The sequence below is a fragment of the Rhinoderma darwinii genome, chromosome 1 (assembly GCF_050947455.1).
Source record: "Rhinoderma darwinii isolate aRhiDar2 chromosome 1, aRhiDar2.hap1, whole genome shotgun sequence".
Taxonomy (NCBI): domain Eukaryota; kingdom Metazoa; phylum Chordata; class Amphibia; order Anura; family Rhinodermatidae; genus Rhinoderma; species Rhinoderma darwinii.
Genome location: NC_134687.1, coordinates 442,257,274 through 442,277,155, shown reverse-complemented (window position 1 = coordinate 442,277,155; position 19,882 = coordinate 442,257,274). Strand labels below are relative to the sequence as shown.

At 42.7% G+C, this 19,882-nt stretch overlaps 1 protein-coding gene across 1 annotated transcript in view; it reads left to right on the top strand.

Moving 5' to 3' along the window:
* SLC7A4 (solute carrier family 7 member 4) overlaps positions 1–19,882 on the top strand; it is a 44,386-nt gene that overhangs the window by 4,877 nt on the left and 19,627 nt on the right. Inside the window, exon 2 of the mRNA XM_075831030.1 lies at positions 12,739–13,788. Within this exon, the coding sequence (XP_075687145.1) occupies positions 12,807–13,788 (982 nt within the window). The 5' untranslated portion in view covers positions 12,739–12,806. The remainder of the gene's footprint in view (positions 1–12,738; positions 13,789–19,882) is intronic.

The window sequence follows — 19,882 nt, the reverse complement described above, 5'->3', positions numbered from 1 at the left end:
ATCTACCTGTTTTATCGGTCAGATTTTCCCTGGTGACAATGGCAGACATCCTGCAGATGCTTAGAGGGTTAACTGCTGTCCTTAAGGGGAGTGGGTGAATAAAACACATTTTCGTTAGATTATCCTGAATGCTGCGGTTTCTCTCTTCGATTTGGCTCTTGCATGTCTCCATATTATAAAGTTTCTAAACAAAGTACATTGGGGCATATTTATCAATACAGTAAAGTCGTACTCCTATCCAAGAACATTCTGACGAGTGGAGACCTCTGTGAACCCCTGATCAGGAAGGGACATTGGGCCCTTTATTCTTCAGAATGCTTAGGGTCTGAAAGGTGCATGACCTCATTGACCATAATGTTTTGACATATCACTAGGATATACCATAACAACATAATCAGGTGGGAATACATCTTTAAATGGGTTGTCCAAAGATAAAAAAAATTCACTTATCCGCAACATAGGTGATAAATGTCTGGTCGCTGGTGGCGCACTGCTGGGACCCTCATCGATCACTAAAAATGAGGTCCTGAGCCACCCGTTCTTCCTCGCTGCACGACCGCATTGAGGAGAACTTTGAATGGAGGGGCAGTCGAGCATGCGCGATGCCGCTTTTTTCAAAGTCGCTGGCACTGACAGACAGTCAAGTTCTGCACTCAACTATTTTAAAAGGGCCACAAGCATTAAATAAAGCAGCATGTGGGGTGCAGGGGGGAGGAACGGTGGCTCTGGACCCCTTCTCTAGTGTTCTGTGTGGGTCCCAGCGATCAGTCATTTATAACCTACTTATCACCTAAAAGCGCAGATGACTGTGTTGGGAATTTTCTTAGTGTATGCGCGTTTTAACGCATTTGGCTTTATTCAAGAGACCTCAGTTCGGGCTATTATGGTCAATGAACTAATCTTGAGCTTCCCAAATGAATCTGGGTGCAGCTCCGTTGTTTAGAGCATACCTATATCTTTTCAGAACAAGCTGTCATGTGTTCATACATGAGAAATAACTCGGAAAGTCTTCAGATCATTTCACTTTTTTCACATTTTGTTATGTTGAGGTCTTGTGCTGAAATAAAAATTAAATTCAAGTCCCCCCCCCCCCCCCCATAATTCTGCACACAATATCCCATAATGACAGAGTGAAAACAGAATTTTAGACATTTTTGGAAATGTATTAAAAATTAAAACCTCAAAATTTGCATGGACATAAGTATTCAGACCCTCTGCTATGACACTTGGAATTTAGCTCTGGGGCCTCCCATTTATCTAGATCATCTTTGAAGTGTTTCTACACCTAGATTTGAGCCCACCTGGGGTAAATTCATTTGATTGGACATGATTGGGAAAGAGACATCCCTGTCTATATAAAGGTCTCACAGCTGACAATTCATATCAGATCAAAAACCAAGTCATGAGGAGGAAAGAACTGCCTCAGTGACAGGATTGTGAGGAGGCACAGATATGGAGAAGGGGACAAAAAATGTTCTGATGCGCTGAAAGTTTCCTAGATCACAGTGACATCCATAATTCTTAAATGGAAGAAGTTTGGAACAAACAGAACTCTTCCTAGAGCTGGCCCCTCCACCAAACTAAGTAATCAGGGGAGAAGGGCCTTGGTAAGAGAAGTGACCAAGAACCCAATGGTCACTCTGGCTGAGCTCCAAAGATCCTGTGTGCAGATGGGTGAAACTTCCAGAAGGTCAACCATCCCTGCAGCACTCTACCAATTTGGTACAGCAAGTAGTGAGGAAAGTGACAAAACGGCACTCGCCCATATGGGTGAGTGCTTATTTTTAACTTTCCTCACTACTTGCTGTACAAGATTTTGCTTCAACTGTTTGTTACTGAGCACCACCCAAAGTAATTATAAGGGTATGTTCACACGCCCTAATTACGTCCGAAAATACGGCTCCAAACCGCCAGCAAACATCTGCCCATTGAAATCAATGGGGTTACAATGTTCTGTGCACAGAGGCTTTTTTTTTTACGCCGCTGTCAAAAGACGGCGCTTAAAAAGACGCCCGCGTCAAAGAAGTTCATGTCCTTCTTGAGACGTAATTGGAGCCGTTTTTCATTGACTCAATTGAAAAACAGCTCCAATTACGTCCGTAATTGACGCCGCGAAAAACGCGAGTACGAGCAATTACGTCTGAAATTCAGGAGCTGTTTTCGCCTGAAAACAGCTCCGTAATTTCAGGCGTATCGGACGCTACCGTGGGAACATACCCTAAGAACTCCTTTTCTGAATTTCCTGCACATCCGCTCCCTGCCTTTAAAAATTGACTAGTAGTGCCAACTTCTTTCTACCATGCATGACTCCACCGATCTTGGCTTTATGGCAGAGTGGCCAGAAAGAAGCCTCTCCTCAGTAAAAGACACCGGAGAGCCGCCTGGAGTTTGCAAAAAAGCAAAAAAATTCTGTGGTCTGATGAATCCAGGATTGAACTCTTTGGCCTCCATTCTAAGCGTCATGTCTGGAGGAAACCAGGCACTGCTCATCCCCTGCCCAATACCATCCCTGCAGTGAAGCATGGTGGTGGCAGCATCATTCTGTGGGGGTGTTTTTCAGCGGCTGGGACAGGGTTGAGGGAAAGAGTACAGAGATATTTTTAATGAAAACCTGATCCAGAGTGCTCTGGACCTCAGACTGGGCTGAAAGTTGACCTTCCAACTTAGGGACAACTCTGTGAATGTCCTTGAGTGCCCCAGCCAGACTTGAACCCAGACTTGAACATCTCTGCAGAGACCTGAAAATGACGGTCTACCAACGGTCCCTATCCGACCTGACAGAGCTTGAGAGGATCTGCAGAGGAGAATGGCAGAAAATCCCCAAATCCAGGTGTGCAAACCTTGTGACATTGTACCCAAGAAGACTGGAAGCTGTTATCGCTGCTCAAGGTGCTTCAACTAAGTACTGAGTAAAGGGTCTGAATACTTATGTCAATGCAATATTTTAGTTTTTCCTTTTAAATAAATTAACAAAGATTACTAACATTCTGTTTTCACTTCATGATGGGGGAAAAAACGTGATTTTTTATTTCTTTTATCACAAGGCCTCAACATAGCAAAATGTGAAAAAAGTGAAAGGGTCTGAAGACTTTCCAAATGCATTGTATATCTGACCATTATATGACTTGTATTCTTTATTTTTCATATGATTTCCAAAGGCTCATGGAGGCCATTACACAGCTGTAATGAGCAGTGTAGCTGTGAATCCAACACTGGGGTGAGATATAACACAGATGCTGATGCAGCTTCCTAGTGTCTCCTTCCAGCAGATCCCTCCTCCTTCCACTCCCCTCTCCATAGACTTCTATGAGCAGCTATAACCTGGTCCTTAAGTAAAGTAGTGAATCCAACTCCTGAGTGAGTGAACAGGAGTCTGATAATTGGAGAAAGCAGAATTTTTCTGCAAATAGATGTATTACAAGGTTATTTATCTTCACTTGTACTATTGATTTATATAGTAAAAATTAAATAAAGTATCGGCACTCTTTTAGGGTGCCTTAGCATTTAGACCACCACTGATCAGACAAATATAGCATATCTTATTAATATCCTAAAAATGTATATGTGGAAAAAAAACTTGTGGTAAAGCCAGCAGCTGTCATTTTCATAACATTCATCGGTAGCATGTTAGATGTTTCTTTATTTATGACCTTTTCACATAGTGTGAACAACATAGAGTAGCAATTTTAGCATTTTTTAATATCTGTTAAACAATGAATGTTCTACATAAATAGATGTCTCTAGCTCTCCATTTTACTAAAGACCGTAAAGTTTCCGGTGTCAGTCGCAGTCATGCCATCACGAGCATCTGGTGACAGCTTAATTAGATGTAGACATGCAACAGGGACTAAAATCACTTGTATGTGTTATAGGATCCGTATCGTGATAACCATGAGATTTCTTATGTCTTCGGTTGTATGTACACATGCAGCTCTTGGGACTTTTTTTTGCCGTGATTTTTCATAAATAAATTACAAAACTGCCATTTGTAACTACACCTGTAGATTTTTGTATTTCATTTATTTTTGGTAAATGCTAATGCATAGGTAAATAGATATCTTGTGAGGCTATGTGTTCATACAGAACTACTTCACTATACTAATGAATACTTGTTCTTTATGCTGTGTATTAATCCTTGTGCAGCGTGATGTAATCACATACTGTATGTTGGAACATAGAGTTGTCACCTGTTGGTACTGTGTCCAGGTATAGATCCTGCGCAAGGGGGCCCAAGAGTTTCAAGTTCCACTAGTATTTCGGTTAGAAAGCTGGTCAGAAGTCCGTGTTATGTTTCTATTTTTTTATTTTTATGTGATAATAAATTTGGTTATAAATGCTAGGATGTGGCCACTCCTGCTATAGCAGAGGAAATCTTAATAAGTTCCTAACCGTATTTTATCAATCCCTGTGTAATGTTTATAACTTGTATTGCAACATAGTCTTTGGTTTTATATATTGAACTCTGCAAGTCTGTTTCAAAATGTATAGATTTGCAATATCAAGACTTTTTTTCGTTTAAATATCTGAAGGAAAGTATGTAAGGGGTAAGCTTTCTCCCTTGGATTATGTATAATATATATCCTGACATGAATTATCAAAACAATAAAACCAGCATTGGTATCAATTGTTAGCAATATTTTAGTATCAAAGGGGTTGTCTCATGAACACAACCCCTGTGCATATGCCCTATTGGGGCATATGGATGTCATAGAGGGGTGGAGGTCCCACAATTCAGGATCAAACTATGAGCCAGAATGAAGAGCTGCTATGGAAAATTGACTCTATTCTGGGTATTACATGTACAGCTATTTATCACAATCGCTACCATATAATACTATATTTAGAGGCCTGACCACTTCGGGGAAATACCTACCTGTCTGTGTCTTCCCTCGGCTTCAAACTGAAAGGGGTTGTCTCTGATGAGACAAACCCTTTAAAGGGGTTTTCCCATGAGAGACATTTATGACCTATCCACAGGATAGTGCAGCCTAAAGTCATAATCGTCTGACAAGCATTTGAGAAGGGAAAAATAATAAAAATGCGTTATTTAAAGGGGGTTCCAATCAGACATCTATGACATTCACAGGATATCTCATAAATGTCAGATAGATGCGGGTCCCACCTCTGAGACCCGCAACTATCTCTAGAACGGGGCCCCCTATATCCCATTCAGCCGCTCTGTGTTGTGGCTGTATGAGGTGAATTCCAACCATGAAAAAGGTTATGTGGTCGCTGAGCTATGCTGTTTCCGTAAGTCCCATAGAACTGAATGGTAGTTACGGAAACGGCGTAACTCGCGTGCTACGCTGCTTCCGTAACTGCCATTCACTACTATGGGAATTACAAAAACAGCTACACTGTTTTCGTAACTCCCGACCATATAACCAGGAAGTGGCCGGGAGTCAGCGAGATCAGACAACGCTAGAACAGGGTTCAGGGGGCCCCGTTCTAGAGATAGGTGCGGGTTCCAGAGGTAGGACCCACATCTATCTGAAATTCATGACATATCCTGTGGATATGTCATAAATGTATGTCATGGGGAAAACCCCTTTAATATCGAAGTCTCAAGCATGTCAATCGGAAGCCATGGTGAAGTCCTCATGTAGCACTATACGGACAAGTACTGTTCTATCCCATAATGTTAACTTACAGTTCTATGTGGAGCAGCAGTGTTCAGGAAAGACCTCGCATTAACCACATTGGACAGTAATGTGTTAAGACAATATGCTTCAGTACTGCGTTGGAGTACCAGTAGTAAGCTAACATCGTAGTAATTGTCTGAGCTATTTCAGCCAAAGGTTTGGTGTCTATTGATCTGTATGGCAGTGATGGAAATGACCACTCTTAGAAAGCCATACTGCTTCTTCTAGCATATTCTCCTTCACCAGCATCTTTTCATATTGTCAGGGAGTAGGAGCAATTGGTGGTGACATTAGACAGTCCGCACACTATTACCCAAAAAAAGTCTAAATTTATTGGGTATGGAGATAGTTTGCTGCTTTCTGCCATTGTATTCAATTAAAGCAAGAAGCAGTCTATTGTAAACTCATACATGGTTTTTACCACAACGCTCATATTTAAATGGTTAAACAGGATATATACCTTTTGAGCACCATTTTATATTGTATTTATGTGTAGATGTCTAAATATAAAGGTTATCTATTTTATTAATACATTATATTAGGTAACTCGCGCTGGTATGAGTTATAGCGGATGTCATGTCCCATAGCTGCATTTATAATTGTTTGTTTTGTCATTGCAAACAGTTGATGCCCCATTTACAGCTTATGTTAAAAAAATAGTTCAAAGAAAAAGAAAAGAACAGCGCTTCAAAAATTTCCGGTACGCGACGTCAGGAGATAGTCACTGTCCAGGGTGCTGAAAGAGTTAAACTGTTTCAGCACCCTGGACAGTGACTTCCGATCACAATATACATGAACCTGTAAAAAAAAACCGAAGTTCTGACTTACCGATAACTCCCGGCTTCTTCCTCCAGTCTGACCTCCCGGGATGACAATTCAGTCCAAGTGACAGCTCCAGCCAATCACAGGCCAAGCACAGGCTGCAGCGGTCACATGGACTGCCGCGTCATCCAGGGAGGTGGGGCCCGATGTCGAGAGGTGCGTCACCAAGGATGCGTCACCAAGGACACGTCACCAAGGCAACGGCCGGGAAGTTCTCGGTAAGTACGAACTTTTTCTTTTTTTTTTAACAGGTTGCTGTATATTGTGTTCGGCATTCACTGTCGAGGGTGCTGAAAGAGTTACTGCCGATCAGTTAGCTCTTTCAGCACCTTGGACAGTGACGGGCGTCGACTAGCCTCATCTCTATGATGGCGGCTGCGCGAAAATCACGCAGCCGCGCATCATACACGGATGACACACGCAGCTGTCAAATGGTTTTTGCGCACGCAAAACGCTGCGTTGTTTGCAAGCGCAAAAACGCAACGTTCGTCTGAATCTGCCCTAAGTGTACCATGGGCCCTGGGCTGTTGACACAACTTGGGCCCCCTCCTTCCTTCTCACATGCAATTCAACCCCCCCTCCAAAACCCGCTGACACTGTACCTGTCAGAGCCACTGACTTGACGGATACAGGTTTTAGCATTAGATACAGCTGCTCTGTATTCAGGATATAAAGCAGCTGTATCTCAAAAAGTAAAAATCATTTTTAATAAAAAGTATTTAGAAAGTTGCACCAAACACACTGATAGACTGTTGTATTAAAGAAAAAATAATAATAAAAAAAATAAAATTATTATCCCTCCTCTTTAAAGTGTAACTTTTTTTTCTTTGTTCCAAGAAAAGCAAATCAGAAACTAAGCGGCACAGTGGTCACCTGAGCGCTTCTGCCTCTTTGTTTTAGCGATCCATGGGGGTCTCAGTGCTCGGACCCCCACCGATCAAAACTTCTGACATTTCACTATGACATGTCAGAAGTCTTTTAGAAGATTAGTTACACTTTAAAGGGGATTTCCCGTGAGGGAAATTTATGACATATCCTTTGGATCCTGTCAGATATATGTGAGTGCCACCTCTGGGACCCGCACCTATCTCTAGAACCGGGCACCCTAAACCCTGTTCTAACTCTTTCTCCTATGGCTGCCTCTCGGCCACTTCCTGACCATGGACTTTCCATAACTGATAGTGAATGGCAGTTACGGAAGCAGCGTATGAGACTTAGGCCTGATTTACACGATCGTGTGCGTTTTTGCGCACGCAAAAAATGAGGCGTTTTGCGTGCGCAAAAGGCACTTAACAGCTGCGTGTGTCATCAGTGTATGATGCGCAGCTGCGTCATTTTCGCGCAGCCGCCATCATTATGACACTCCGTTTGGATGTTTGTAAACAGAAAAGCACGTGGTGCTTTTCTGTTTACATTCAGAGTTTGACAGCTGTTGCGCGAATCACGCAGTTCGCACGGAAGTGCTTCCGTGCAGCATGCGTGGTTTGCACGCACCCATTGACTTCAATGGGTGCGTGATTTGCGAACAGCGCACAAAGATAGGACATGTCGTGAGTTTTTTTTAAGCGCACTCACACTGAGCAAAACTCACGGACTGTCTGCACGGCCCCATAGACTTACTTAGGTGCGTACGACACGCGTGAAAAGCACGCGCATCGCACTCACGTATATCACGCACGTGTAAACGAGGCCTTACGGAAACAGTGTACCAGAACCAAGCTCCGCACATAAATACAACACCAGAACCAAGCCTAGTACATATATACAGTATTAGAACAAAGCTCACTACATATATACAACACCAGAACCGAGCTCGGTACATGAATACAGCCCCAGAACCGAGCTCGGTACATGAATACAGCCCCAGAACCGAGCTCGGTACATGAATACAGCCCCAGAACCAAGCTCGGTACATAAATACAGCCCCAGAACCAAGCTCAGTACATAAATACAGCCCCAGAACCAAGCTCAGTACATAAATACAGCTCCATTTAGTGCAACCCCTGCTGTATAGGTTTGTATGGATAAAACTACAGCTCCCAGCGTGGCCCGAACAATGGTAAGGATATGCTGGGAGTTTCTGTTTACCCCAAAAAATATCATTCCACCCATCATCTCGCTGCAGATCATACAGTGACTACTGTACTGATTGGAGGCAGAATAAACATTTACATTAAGTGACTTACTGGTGACTTCATTTCAGATTCTAGTTCTTCTTTTTCTCTTTTCTTCTCCATCCAGTCCAGACCTCTATGACTTCTCCCGGCCACGACCCATTGCTGCAGTTTTCCGCTCAGATGTCTTGGGCTTCTCACTTTTCAAACATTTCTGCATCTATAAACAAAGATAAAGTTATCATGGTGCCGCACAATATGTTATATATAGATATATAATCGTACCATACACTGCACCTCTAATTATAATAACGCCATACACTGTGTCCCTGATTATAATAGCACCATAGACTGTTTCCCACACACACACACACACACACACACACACATAGTGCCCCCATAGAGCCCCCTGTAGATAGTGCCCCACATATAGCCCCCCTGTTGATAGTGCTCTACATATAGCCCCCTGAAGTTAGCGCTCTACATCTAGTCCCCCTGTAGATTGTGTCCCACATAAAGCCTCCCCTGTAGATTGTGCCCCACATATAGCCCCTTGTAGATTGCGCTCTACATATAGCGCACCCTGTATATAGTGCCCTACATATAGTCCCACTGGAAATTGGGTCCCACATAAGGCCTCCCCTGTAGATTGTGTCCCACATATAGACCCTCCCTCCTGTAGATGACATGCCCCGTCAATCAGCGCCCTTCAACAAAGGAAGCGGTGCGATGACGTCATCGCGCCGCTACCATCATTGATTGGCAGGGCAGAATGACTTCCCCCGCCAATCAGCGCCTTTCAACATGTTGAAAGGCGCTGATTGGCGGGACAACTCATTCTGCCCTACCAATCAACGTCATTGTAAGGCGCTAAATGGTCGGGCACGGAACGTACCCGGCCATTCAGCGCTTATGCATGTAATTGTACCTGCGTTCTATAGACGCAGGTACAATTCGTGCAGGAGGGGGTGGCGGCGGCTTGTTTCCTCTGCGCCACCGCCCCTTCAGAGAGGCAGCAGGGCGGAAGGTGCGGCCCTATTCCCTTTCAGCCCGCCCCTCCTCCCCATTAGCGGTGCTAGCGCGCTGCAATGTGTTTTTTTAAAAATGATGTGTGGTTCGGGCCATATGATAATCCGCCACTGGTGTACAATGTCGTAACTGCTGCTGTCCTTCCCTCTGGGCATTGGGTAGTGCAAATACCTTGTCCGTATGTAAAATACTTGTAGGAAAAAAATTGTGGGATTTTTGGAGGCGCTGCTAGTAATAAAACTCCATTTTAGGCAGGAGGTATAAATAAAAGCCTTTTTATTTATTTTTTTCAAACAAAAAACAAAATGGAACTTGGAAAGCATAAGTTGCTGAAACATGATAAAATTATATAATATGGATGCGAGATCCATTTACAGCTTAGACGCCCATTTACAGCTTGGCTACATCAAATTACTGTATAGTGCCTAGTGTAAAGGCTCCAATTTACAGACTTCAACTCTCTAGAACAAGCTCCTGTGCATACATTGATCTAGTAAGGGAGATTTCAGCTCTGAAGAATTATGATTACAACAGGGCTATAATACACGTGAATCTGTAATTAACTGTACACATTTTAAGTTTCTAAATGCCTAAACCTCTTAACCTTTCTGATAGTAGACTTGGTTGCATCAACGCCATACAAAACTTTAAGTTAGACATACATTAGGGATTTCAGACGTCCGTTTTCTGAACGACTTGTCATTCACGATTACCCTGTAAAGGCTGACATTTTAGACCCCAACGCACTAAGTTAAAACTACAATTCACTGATTGATATCTGGCTTCATCTTTGGCCTGGTTTGTTCTTCCATTGATGGGATGCAGGTCTGACGTCTGGAAAGAACAACTTTCCTAACAGTGCATCTGCCAACAACCCAAAAAAAAAATCCAACGGCAGATCAAATTTTCCACAGATATTTGTCTTCGGTCAGCACCTGTCACACTCATTCGTGTCACAAAAAGGCACCGACAGTCGGCAGAAAGTGGCCTAAATTTGGCCTTTTTGGCCAAAATCTCTAGTGTATGGCCAGCTTGAGTATTATATTTCAGGTCCATTAATGCAGTTTCATGGTCTGCTGCTTCACTGCTGAACTTTGTTTTACATTCGGGATGAATATGACCTATAATACCCTGAGGAAAAGTCATATGTTTAAGTCGTATGTTTAATAATAATAGATTCTCAGAACTCCATTTTGCTGTAGGGTTATACCATGCCCCATGTGACATGCAGACATCTGAGAATCATAAATTAGAAACCCGTTCAGGAATGACTCAAAATGATAATCTTATTACATAAATATCACTTTCCTCACGTGATCACTTTTCTATGGGTCCGGCTTGTTTTACAGTTGTGCTCCCATCTACTTATTTAATTTTAGGAGACTCCTACCTATAAACTTTATTCCCCATGACCATGCCCACAGGTCCTATGATGAGAAATAACGTCACAAATCATCTGCATCTCATTGTGCCCTGTATACACCTGTACGTCCTCTAATACTTTTAATCCTCTAGCCCTATTTAAAGAGAATCTGTCACGGTGGTACGAGTTGTAGGAAACACTTGCCATTTTTGTTAGGGTTTATGTAAACTAGTGCTAAGGTTCAGTGGTCTTTTTCGTTGCTAGGAAAGAAGAAAGCTACTTTTCTTAGAGAACTTCAAGGTCACAGTGCACCCGGATTCCTGCAGTGTGTACTTCAGTGATTGATGCTCTATTAGGGTATGTTCACACGCCCTATTTTCATACGTAATTCGGGTGTTTTACGCCTCGAATTTCGCATGAAAAAACGGCTCGATTACGCCTACAAAACATCTGCCCATTGCTTTCAATGGGTTTTACGATGTTCTGTTCCCACGAGGTGTAATTTTACGCGTCGCTGTCAAATTACGGCGCGTAAAAAGACGCCCGCGTCAAAGAAGTGCATGTCACTTCTTGGGACGTTTTTGGAGCCGTTTTTCATTGACTCTATTGAAAAACAGCTCCAATAACGTCTTTAAAATACTCTGCGAAAAACGCGAGTAGTTACAAAAACGTCTGAGAATCGGAAGCTTTACTGTGGTGCAGACATTGATGGATCCTATTAATATGTATGCCAAAGTGCATGTGTTCTGTTCGTTGTTTTTACAGGCTCTGTTAGGAATTTTTATTTATTTTTTTTTAATTCGTTCAATGGGAGAAAAATTACTGCAAACGGATAAAAACTGAAAAACCAATGACAAATTAGTATAAATTGGTGGCAGAGCACGAAAACTAACTGCAAAACAACTCAGACGTGACCCTAGCCCAAAATTCCAACCTAAAGGCACGGCAGGTTGGTACTTAAATGGACCCACTAGCAGTTCTCCTACTCTAATAGGGTAGCATTGTGCGCTGTATACAAGGTAAAAGAAGGGAGTAGTAGCTGCCTGGGATTCAGATGCTTGCTGCAAGAAACAACCCCATTTAGCTGTATGAAGCTGCTTTTCAGTGGCAGAAAATTCCACAACAAAATCTGCATAGCGTACAGGGCGCCTTACAGTAATAGGCACTGATAATAGACTTTCTTAGGTTTTCCTGCTGAATCTACTTTTGCTCAAGCACCTATGCTGGATTTAGACTCGGTCCTCAGCAGCATATTCCCAGGGGAGAGCCCTGTATAAAAATACATTATACGAAGGGACCTGCCGACCGATGTTTGAGTATTTGCCGACCCGTACTATGTTAGGGCTATTGATTCTTTTGTGGCGATAACTGCTAGTTCTTGGTAATAGGTACAGCACTATTGGGCTTGGCACCAGAGTCATAACTTAGCTGCAACTGAAGTTTGCTCTATACTGGAAGTATATCTTTATAGCAAAGCTACACTTTACCTGTAAAGAGCAGGAAAATATATATCTTGCGATGACAAAAAAGAATAAAAATGCAAAAAGCAACTTTTTACCTTTTTTGTATCGAAACATCTGAAATTTTAACTCTAGTAGAATCCTATTGCGGCATAAAAGGGGTCCGGTTAATTCAAACATGCATTTTCTGGCTCTTCTAAACCTAGCACTTGTTTTGAGCCGTGGTCTTTATTCTGTTGCCGTGTTGTGGATATTAAATGCATGTGTTGGAAATATTGAAACGTTTTCTTTTATTTTTGCTCTTCCAGATTAACTACTAATAGTCATGAAAGAAACGCATCTCTAATCGACGTGTTGAAGAATACCACTTTACAAGATGGGGAATAGACTGCCTTCTTCCGCGGCCGTTGTTCGGTTTTGCCAGAAACTGAACAGAGTGAAGACTTTGGAAGATGACTTGATGGAGACATCGTTTAAAAGATGCCTTTCGACGCTTGACCTCACCCTTTTGGGTGTGGGTGGAATGGTGGGTTCTGGCCTGTATGTACTGACTGGCACAGTGGCCAAGGAAATAGCAGGTCCAGCTGTTGTCATATCATTCCTTATCGCCGGTATTGCCTCTCTTCTTGCAGCGCTCTGCTATGCTGAGTTTGGTGCAAGGGTGCCAAAAACGGGATCTGCATACATGTTTACCTATGTTTCAGTTGGTGAACTATGGGCCTTCCTGATTGGCTGGAATGTCATCTTGGAATATATGATTGGCGGTGCAGCAGTTGCAAGAGCTTGGAGTGGATATTTGGACTCCATATTTGATCACAAGATCAAAAATTATACTGAAAGCCATATTGGAACTTGGAATGTTCAGTTTTTGGCTCACTACCCCGATTTCTTGGCTGCTGGAATATTGCTGTTTGCCACCGCTTTTATTTCTTTTGGCGTGAGAGTATCCTCCTGGCTTAACCACATTTTCGCTGCCATCAGTATGGGCGTAATAATATTTATCCTTATATTTGGGTTTATCCTTGCAGACCCGAAAAACTGGTCTGCTGAACATGGTGGTTTTGCTCCATTTGGCTTCTCTGGCATTATGTCTGGTACTGCCACGTGTTTTTATGCCTTCGTAGGCTTTGATGTGATCGCAGCGTCAAGTGAAGAAGCAAGGAATCCCCAAAAAGCTATTCCCATAGCAACAGCTGTGTCATTAGGTCTTGCAACAGGGGCCTATATCCTTGTGTCTGCTGTACTGACTCTAATGGTGCCTTGGAATACATTAATACCAGACTCTGCTCTTTCTGATGCATTTTTCAGGCGAGGTTATTCATGGGCAGGATTTATTGTAGCTGTTGGTTCTATTTGTGGTAAGTCACATTTTACTTATTTTTATTTTTTTACATTTTCTTTACATTTTACTCTTCTTTTTTTTTTTTCTGCATGTATAATTTGTAGTCTATAGCCTTTATATAATCTTACATTTTATTCTTTGCTTTTTGATACTTACAAAAACACAGCACCCATTAACTTCTTAAGACATCCTTGTAAATTCACCACTTCATTGAATCATAGCGACAATGATCCCTTTGAGACTTACAAAAATAGTGGGCACCACACATAAATGTTTAACCCCTACCCCCTGCATGGGCCCCAATGAACAAGCAATTTTTTTAGTTTTTCCATCGTCATATTCGAAGAGCTATAACTTTTTTTTTTATTTTCACGTCGACATGACTGTATGAGGATTTTTTTATTTTTTTTTGCAGGATGCGCTGTATTTTTCAATGGCACTGTTTTGGGGTATGTAGAATTTTTTTTTAGCAACTTTTATTAACTTTTTCGGGGGGGGGGGGATATAAAAAAAAACAGCAATTTAGCCATTGTTCTATGCGTTTTTACATTTACGCCGATTTACTGTGCGGCGTAAATAACATGCTACCTTTATTCTATGGGTCAGTACGATTACGGCAATACCAAATATGTATAGTTCTTTTTTTATGTTTTACTACTTTTGCAGAATAAAAACACTTTTGAACTAAAATAATTTTATTTTGCATCACCGCTTTCCAAGAGCCATAATTTTTTTATTTTTCCGTCAATGTCACCATATAAGGCCTTGTTTTTTGCGGGACTTCATTGTTACCATTTTGGGGTACATGGGACTTATTGATCTTTTATTATTATTTTTTGGGGGGGAATGGGAAAAAATAGCAATTTTGCCGTTGCTTTTTGCGTTTTTACGGGGTTAACCTTGTGGTTTAAATAATATGATAACTTTATTTCTTGGGTCATTACGATTTACGGGGATACCATATATGTGTAGTTTTTATTTTATTTTTACACTTTTACTAAATAAAACTATTTCAATATTTTTTTTAATGTGTACCTTATTCATTTTTATTTAATATTTTAATTATTTTTTCAGTCTCACTAGGAGACTTTACTATGCGATCTTTAGATCACAGATATAATGCTTTGGTATACTTCATATACCAGAGCATTATTGCCTGTCAGTAAAGAACGGACAGGCATCTATTTGGACATGCATCTGGCATGCCCTAATAGGTATATAGCCAGGGCAGACCTGGGGGCCTTTGTTAGGCTCCCGGCTGCCGTGGCACCCCACCGGATGCCCGCAATTGCATATGCGGGCCACCGATGGGTGACAGAGGGAGCTCACTCCCTCTGTAAACAACTCAAATGCAGCAGTCGCTAATGACCGCGGCATTTGAGAGGTTAAGCAGCCGCGATCGAAGTAAACTTCGATCGCTTCCGTTGGAGCAGGAGCCCGGCTGTCATCAGACAGCCAAGCCCTGGCTCCATCCTGCACGGGAGACCCGTGCAGGACGTTGATTAGGCTACCGTGAAAAGGTGGCGGCCTAGAATAAAGCCCATTAATGACTGCTGTGAAAAGTCGTATCGGCGGTCATTAAGGGTACAGAGACGCATTGAACAATTGTACAAGACAAGGAAACACGTACGTCAGACCTCACCTCTTAATGTGAATAAAATCACTTTATTACGAAATACAAAAAAAAAGTAAAAATCTTAACATTAAAAATGCACAAAAAAGTACTGGTTAGGCCATGGGACAATCACTCATGGAGAAAGACAATCATACAACATAGACCACAAATCGGATGGAAAAAATGTTCACCCAGCTTATTATCACTATGCCCACAAACATGTAACCCAATAATAATACAAGAGGAGAAAACCCCCTACAGAAAAAGAAAATTAATATATACAGTATACATGTGGCAAATATATATGCAATATACATACAAATATGCACTAATATACAACCATAAGAGAGTGGTGGTGAGTGGCTATGGACTGCCAGGTTCGTCAGAGGTAGGGTCCCAATAGAGAAAAGCCTGTTTAAATAACGGTACATATGGAGAAGGATCCAAAATATGGTGACCTACACCAACATTTGTGTAAAGGAGTAACCTTATAGGCAGCAGTCCCATAACCAGATCCCACCAGAGTTGCAAACTGGCCTGTGCAACACAGGTGAGAATAGTACATGCAAATGCAGTCGCCTACCTACAGCTATCCATGTGTTCACTGGGACGGCATAGTGCTGGACACGTCAGAGTACATGACGCGTGTGTGATATTATGAACAGGCACACCACAGAGCCCATATCACATGTTAACGGCGCGTGCCCAAGGAATGTGGCATTTACCCAGAAAGATGTAAAGAGTGATGTTTAAGGCGGCACAAATTCAATCGCACATCGGCAGCGCATGCCCAAAGGGTATGGCATGTACACAATAGATAGAGGCGACGCATACCCAAATCTCAGGGAACATATACACAAAACCCAATATATAGTGATGACTACCTATTCCCAATCAAATAACTGATCAAATTGTTATTTATATAACTTATATGTGAGTCCATGGTCAGACAGGCAAAAGTAGCAAAGTGCAACAATAATATAACATTGGTAGCCTAGATATTAGAACAGGAGTATCCAATTATCTATAATATTTACTTAGTCGCAGAAGGAACATTGGTACTACTCTGACATGCCCCCTGTACTTCGCACCATGCTGTCCCAGTGAACACCTGGATAGCTGTAGGTAGGAGACTGCATTTGCATGTACTATTCTCACCTGTGTTGCACAGGCCAGTTTGCAACTCTGGTGGGATCTGGGAATGGGACTGCTGTCCATAGGGTTACTCCTTTACACAAATGTTGACGTATGTGACCATATTTTGGATCGTACTCCATATGTACCATCATTTAAACAGGCTTTTCTCTATTCGCACCTTAAGGGGGAGTTCACACAGTTTTGTGACAAGTTTTTTTGACGCGGAAACCACGTTGGAAAACGCGCCAAAGAATGGCCGAAAATGCCTCCCATTGATTTTAATGGGAGGCGGAGGCGGTTTTTTCCCGCAAGCGGAAAAACCGGCTCGCGGGAAAAAGAAGGGACATGCCCTATCTTCGGGCGTTTACGCCTCTGACCTCCCATTGACATTAATGGGAGGCAGAGAAAGTGTATTTCGCGACGTTTTATGCCCGCGGCGATCAATGGCCGCGGGCGAAAAACGCCGCGAATAATTGGCATGCAGGCAGAGAAAAATCTGCCTCAAAATTCCAAACAGAATTTTGAGGCAGATTTTTCCGCCTGCAAAAAAACTCTGTGTGAACCCAGCCTTACTCTGACAAACCAGCAGTCTGGCAATAAGCGTGGGGTTCTATGATCATCATGGAGCCATAGCCACTCACCACCCCTGTCTTTTATGGTTGTATATTAGTTCATATTTGTATGTATATTGATATATATTTGTCACGTATAAAATTTTCTTTTTGCTATAGGGGTTTTTTTCCTCTTGTATTATTGCGGGTTTATATATTTGTAGATACAGTGATACTAAGCCCTGGGTGAACATTTTTTCCATCTCATTTGTGGTCTATATTGTATGCAGGGCCGGCCTTCGGTTGGATGGCGCCCTGTGCGGGACTCTCTATTGCTGCTCTCCACAAACCGCAAATTAACCACATATGTAGGACACACACATACTGGAACATATATACTGTACATACATAAAGGCACAAGTGCATTCGGAAAGTCTTCAGACCCTTTTATTTTTCACATTTTGTTATGTTGAGTCCTTGTGCTAAAATAAAAAAAAAATCATGTTTTCCCCATCGTTCTGCACTCAATACCCCATAGTGAAAACAGAATGTTAGACATTTTTGCAAATTTATTAAAAATGAAAAACTCAAATTTTGCATGGACATAAATATTCAGACCCTTTGCTATGACACTTGAAATTTATCTCTGGGGCCTCCGATTTCCCTACATCATCTTTGAGGCTGGGTTCACACGACCTATTTTGAGACGTAAACGAGGCGTATTATGCCTCGTTTTACGTCTGAAAATAGGGCTACAATACGTCGGCAAACATCTGCCCATTCATTTGAATGGGTTTGCCGACGTACTGTGCAGACGACCTGTTATTTACGCGTCGTCGTTTGACAGCTGTCAAACGACGACGCGTAAAAATACAGCCTCGTCAAAAGAAGTGCAGGACACTTCTTTGGACGTTTTTGGAGCTGTTTTCTCATAGACTCCAATGAAAACAGCTCCAAAAACGGACGTAAAAAACGCCGCGAAAACAGCGCGAAAAACGCCGCGAAAAATGCGAGTTGGTCAAAAAACGTCTGAAAAGCAGGGTCTGTTTTCCCTTGAAAACAGCTCTGGATTTTCAGACGTTTTTGGTCACTACGTGTGCACATACCCTGAGATGTTTCTACACCTTGATTGGAGTCCAGTTGCGGTAAATTAATTTGATTGGACATGATTTAGAAAGACACACCCTTGTCTATATAAGGTCTCACAGCTGACAATGCATATCAGAGCAAAAACCAAGCCATGCGGAGGTAAGAACTGCCTGTAGAGCTGAGAGAAAGGATTATGTGAAGGCACAGATCTGGAGGGTACAAAAATAATTCTGCTGCACTGAAAGTTCCCAAGAGCACAACGGCTTCCATAATTCTTAAATGGAAGAAGTATGGAACAACCTGGACTCTTCATAGAGCGGGCCGCCCCACCAAATTAAGTAATCGGGGGTGAAAGGCCTTGGTAAATGAGCACGCCATCAATCTGCGTGTCATGGCCGCGGGCCGTCAGGCTCACTCACCCCCTGACGGCCGCAGCCATGGGTCTGTGAGCGCTGGCCCCCATCTCCTCCTCAGGAGATGCCAGCGCTCACTCCCGCTTCTCTCGGCCGGGTCCCGTAGGGTGTGCTTGCACGCTCGTGCTTGCTCTTAAAGGGCCAGCACGCACATCTGAGTTAAAGTGCCAAATTAGCCCATGAGCACCCTGGACTATGAGGGGCCCAGCTCCTTCCTGCCTTGCCTGAGCTTTGTTGTCCTTACCGTAGTCTGTCCATGCAAATGGTCTCCTAAGTGTTTTCCAGTCACCAGTGTTTCCCGTTCCTGTATCCCTGGGTGAAGTGCCGTATTGAGTTGGAGTCATGCTGCGCTGAGTACCACGCCTGTCCTGCTTCACCACGCCAGGTGCCTGCTTGCTACCTAAGTCCCAGCCGAACCTATCTTGCTACTGTCTGAGCTACCACAGGTACACCTATACGAACTATAGACTGTGACCTTTGTCCTGTTGACCAGCTGCCATACCGTCAAGGCGGTACAACCCAGTGGGTCCATGTACCCAATGTGACACTGGGCTTTATGGGAGAGTGGCCAGAAAGAAGCCTTTCCTCAGTAAAAGACACATGAAAGCCCGCCTAGAGTTTGCAAAAAAGCATCTAAAGGACTCTCCGACTGTGAGAAACAAGATTGCTGGGGGTGTTTTTCAGCTGCTGGGACAGGGAGACTGGTCAGGGTTGAGGGAAAGACGAATGGAGCAAAGTACAGAGATATTCCTAACTAAAACCTGATCCAGAGTGCTCTGGACCTCATACTGGGCTGAAGTTTCACCTTCCAAGACAATGACCCTAAGCACACAGCCAAGACAACACAGGAGTGGCTTTGGGATAACTCTCTGAATGTTCTTGAGTGGCTCAGCAAGAGCCCTGACTTAAACCCAATCGATCATCTCTAGAGAAACCTGAAAATGGCTGTCCACCGACTGTCCCTATCCAACCTGACAGAGCTTGATAGAATCTGCAGAGACGAATTGCAGAAAATAACCAAATCCAGGTGTGTAAACCTTGTGACATTGTACCCAAGAAGACTGGAGGCTGTTATCGCTGCCAAAGTTGCTTCAACTAAGTGCTGAGTGAAGGTTCTGAATACTTATGTCAATGCAATATTTTAGTTTTTCCTTTTCAATAAATTAGCAAAGTTTACGAACATTCTGATTTCACTTTGTCATTATGTGGTATTGAGTGCATAATGGTGGGGCAGAACTTGAATTTTTTTCTTTATTTTAGCACAAGGCCTCAACATAACAAAATGTAAAATAATTGAGAGGGTCT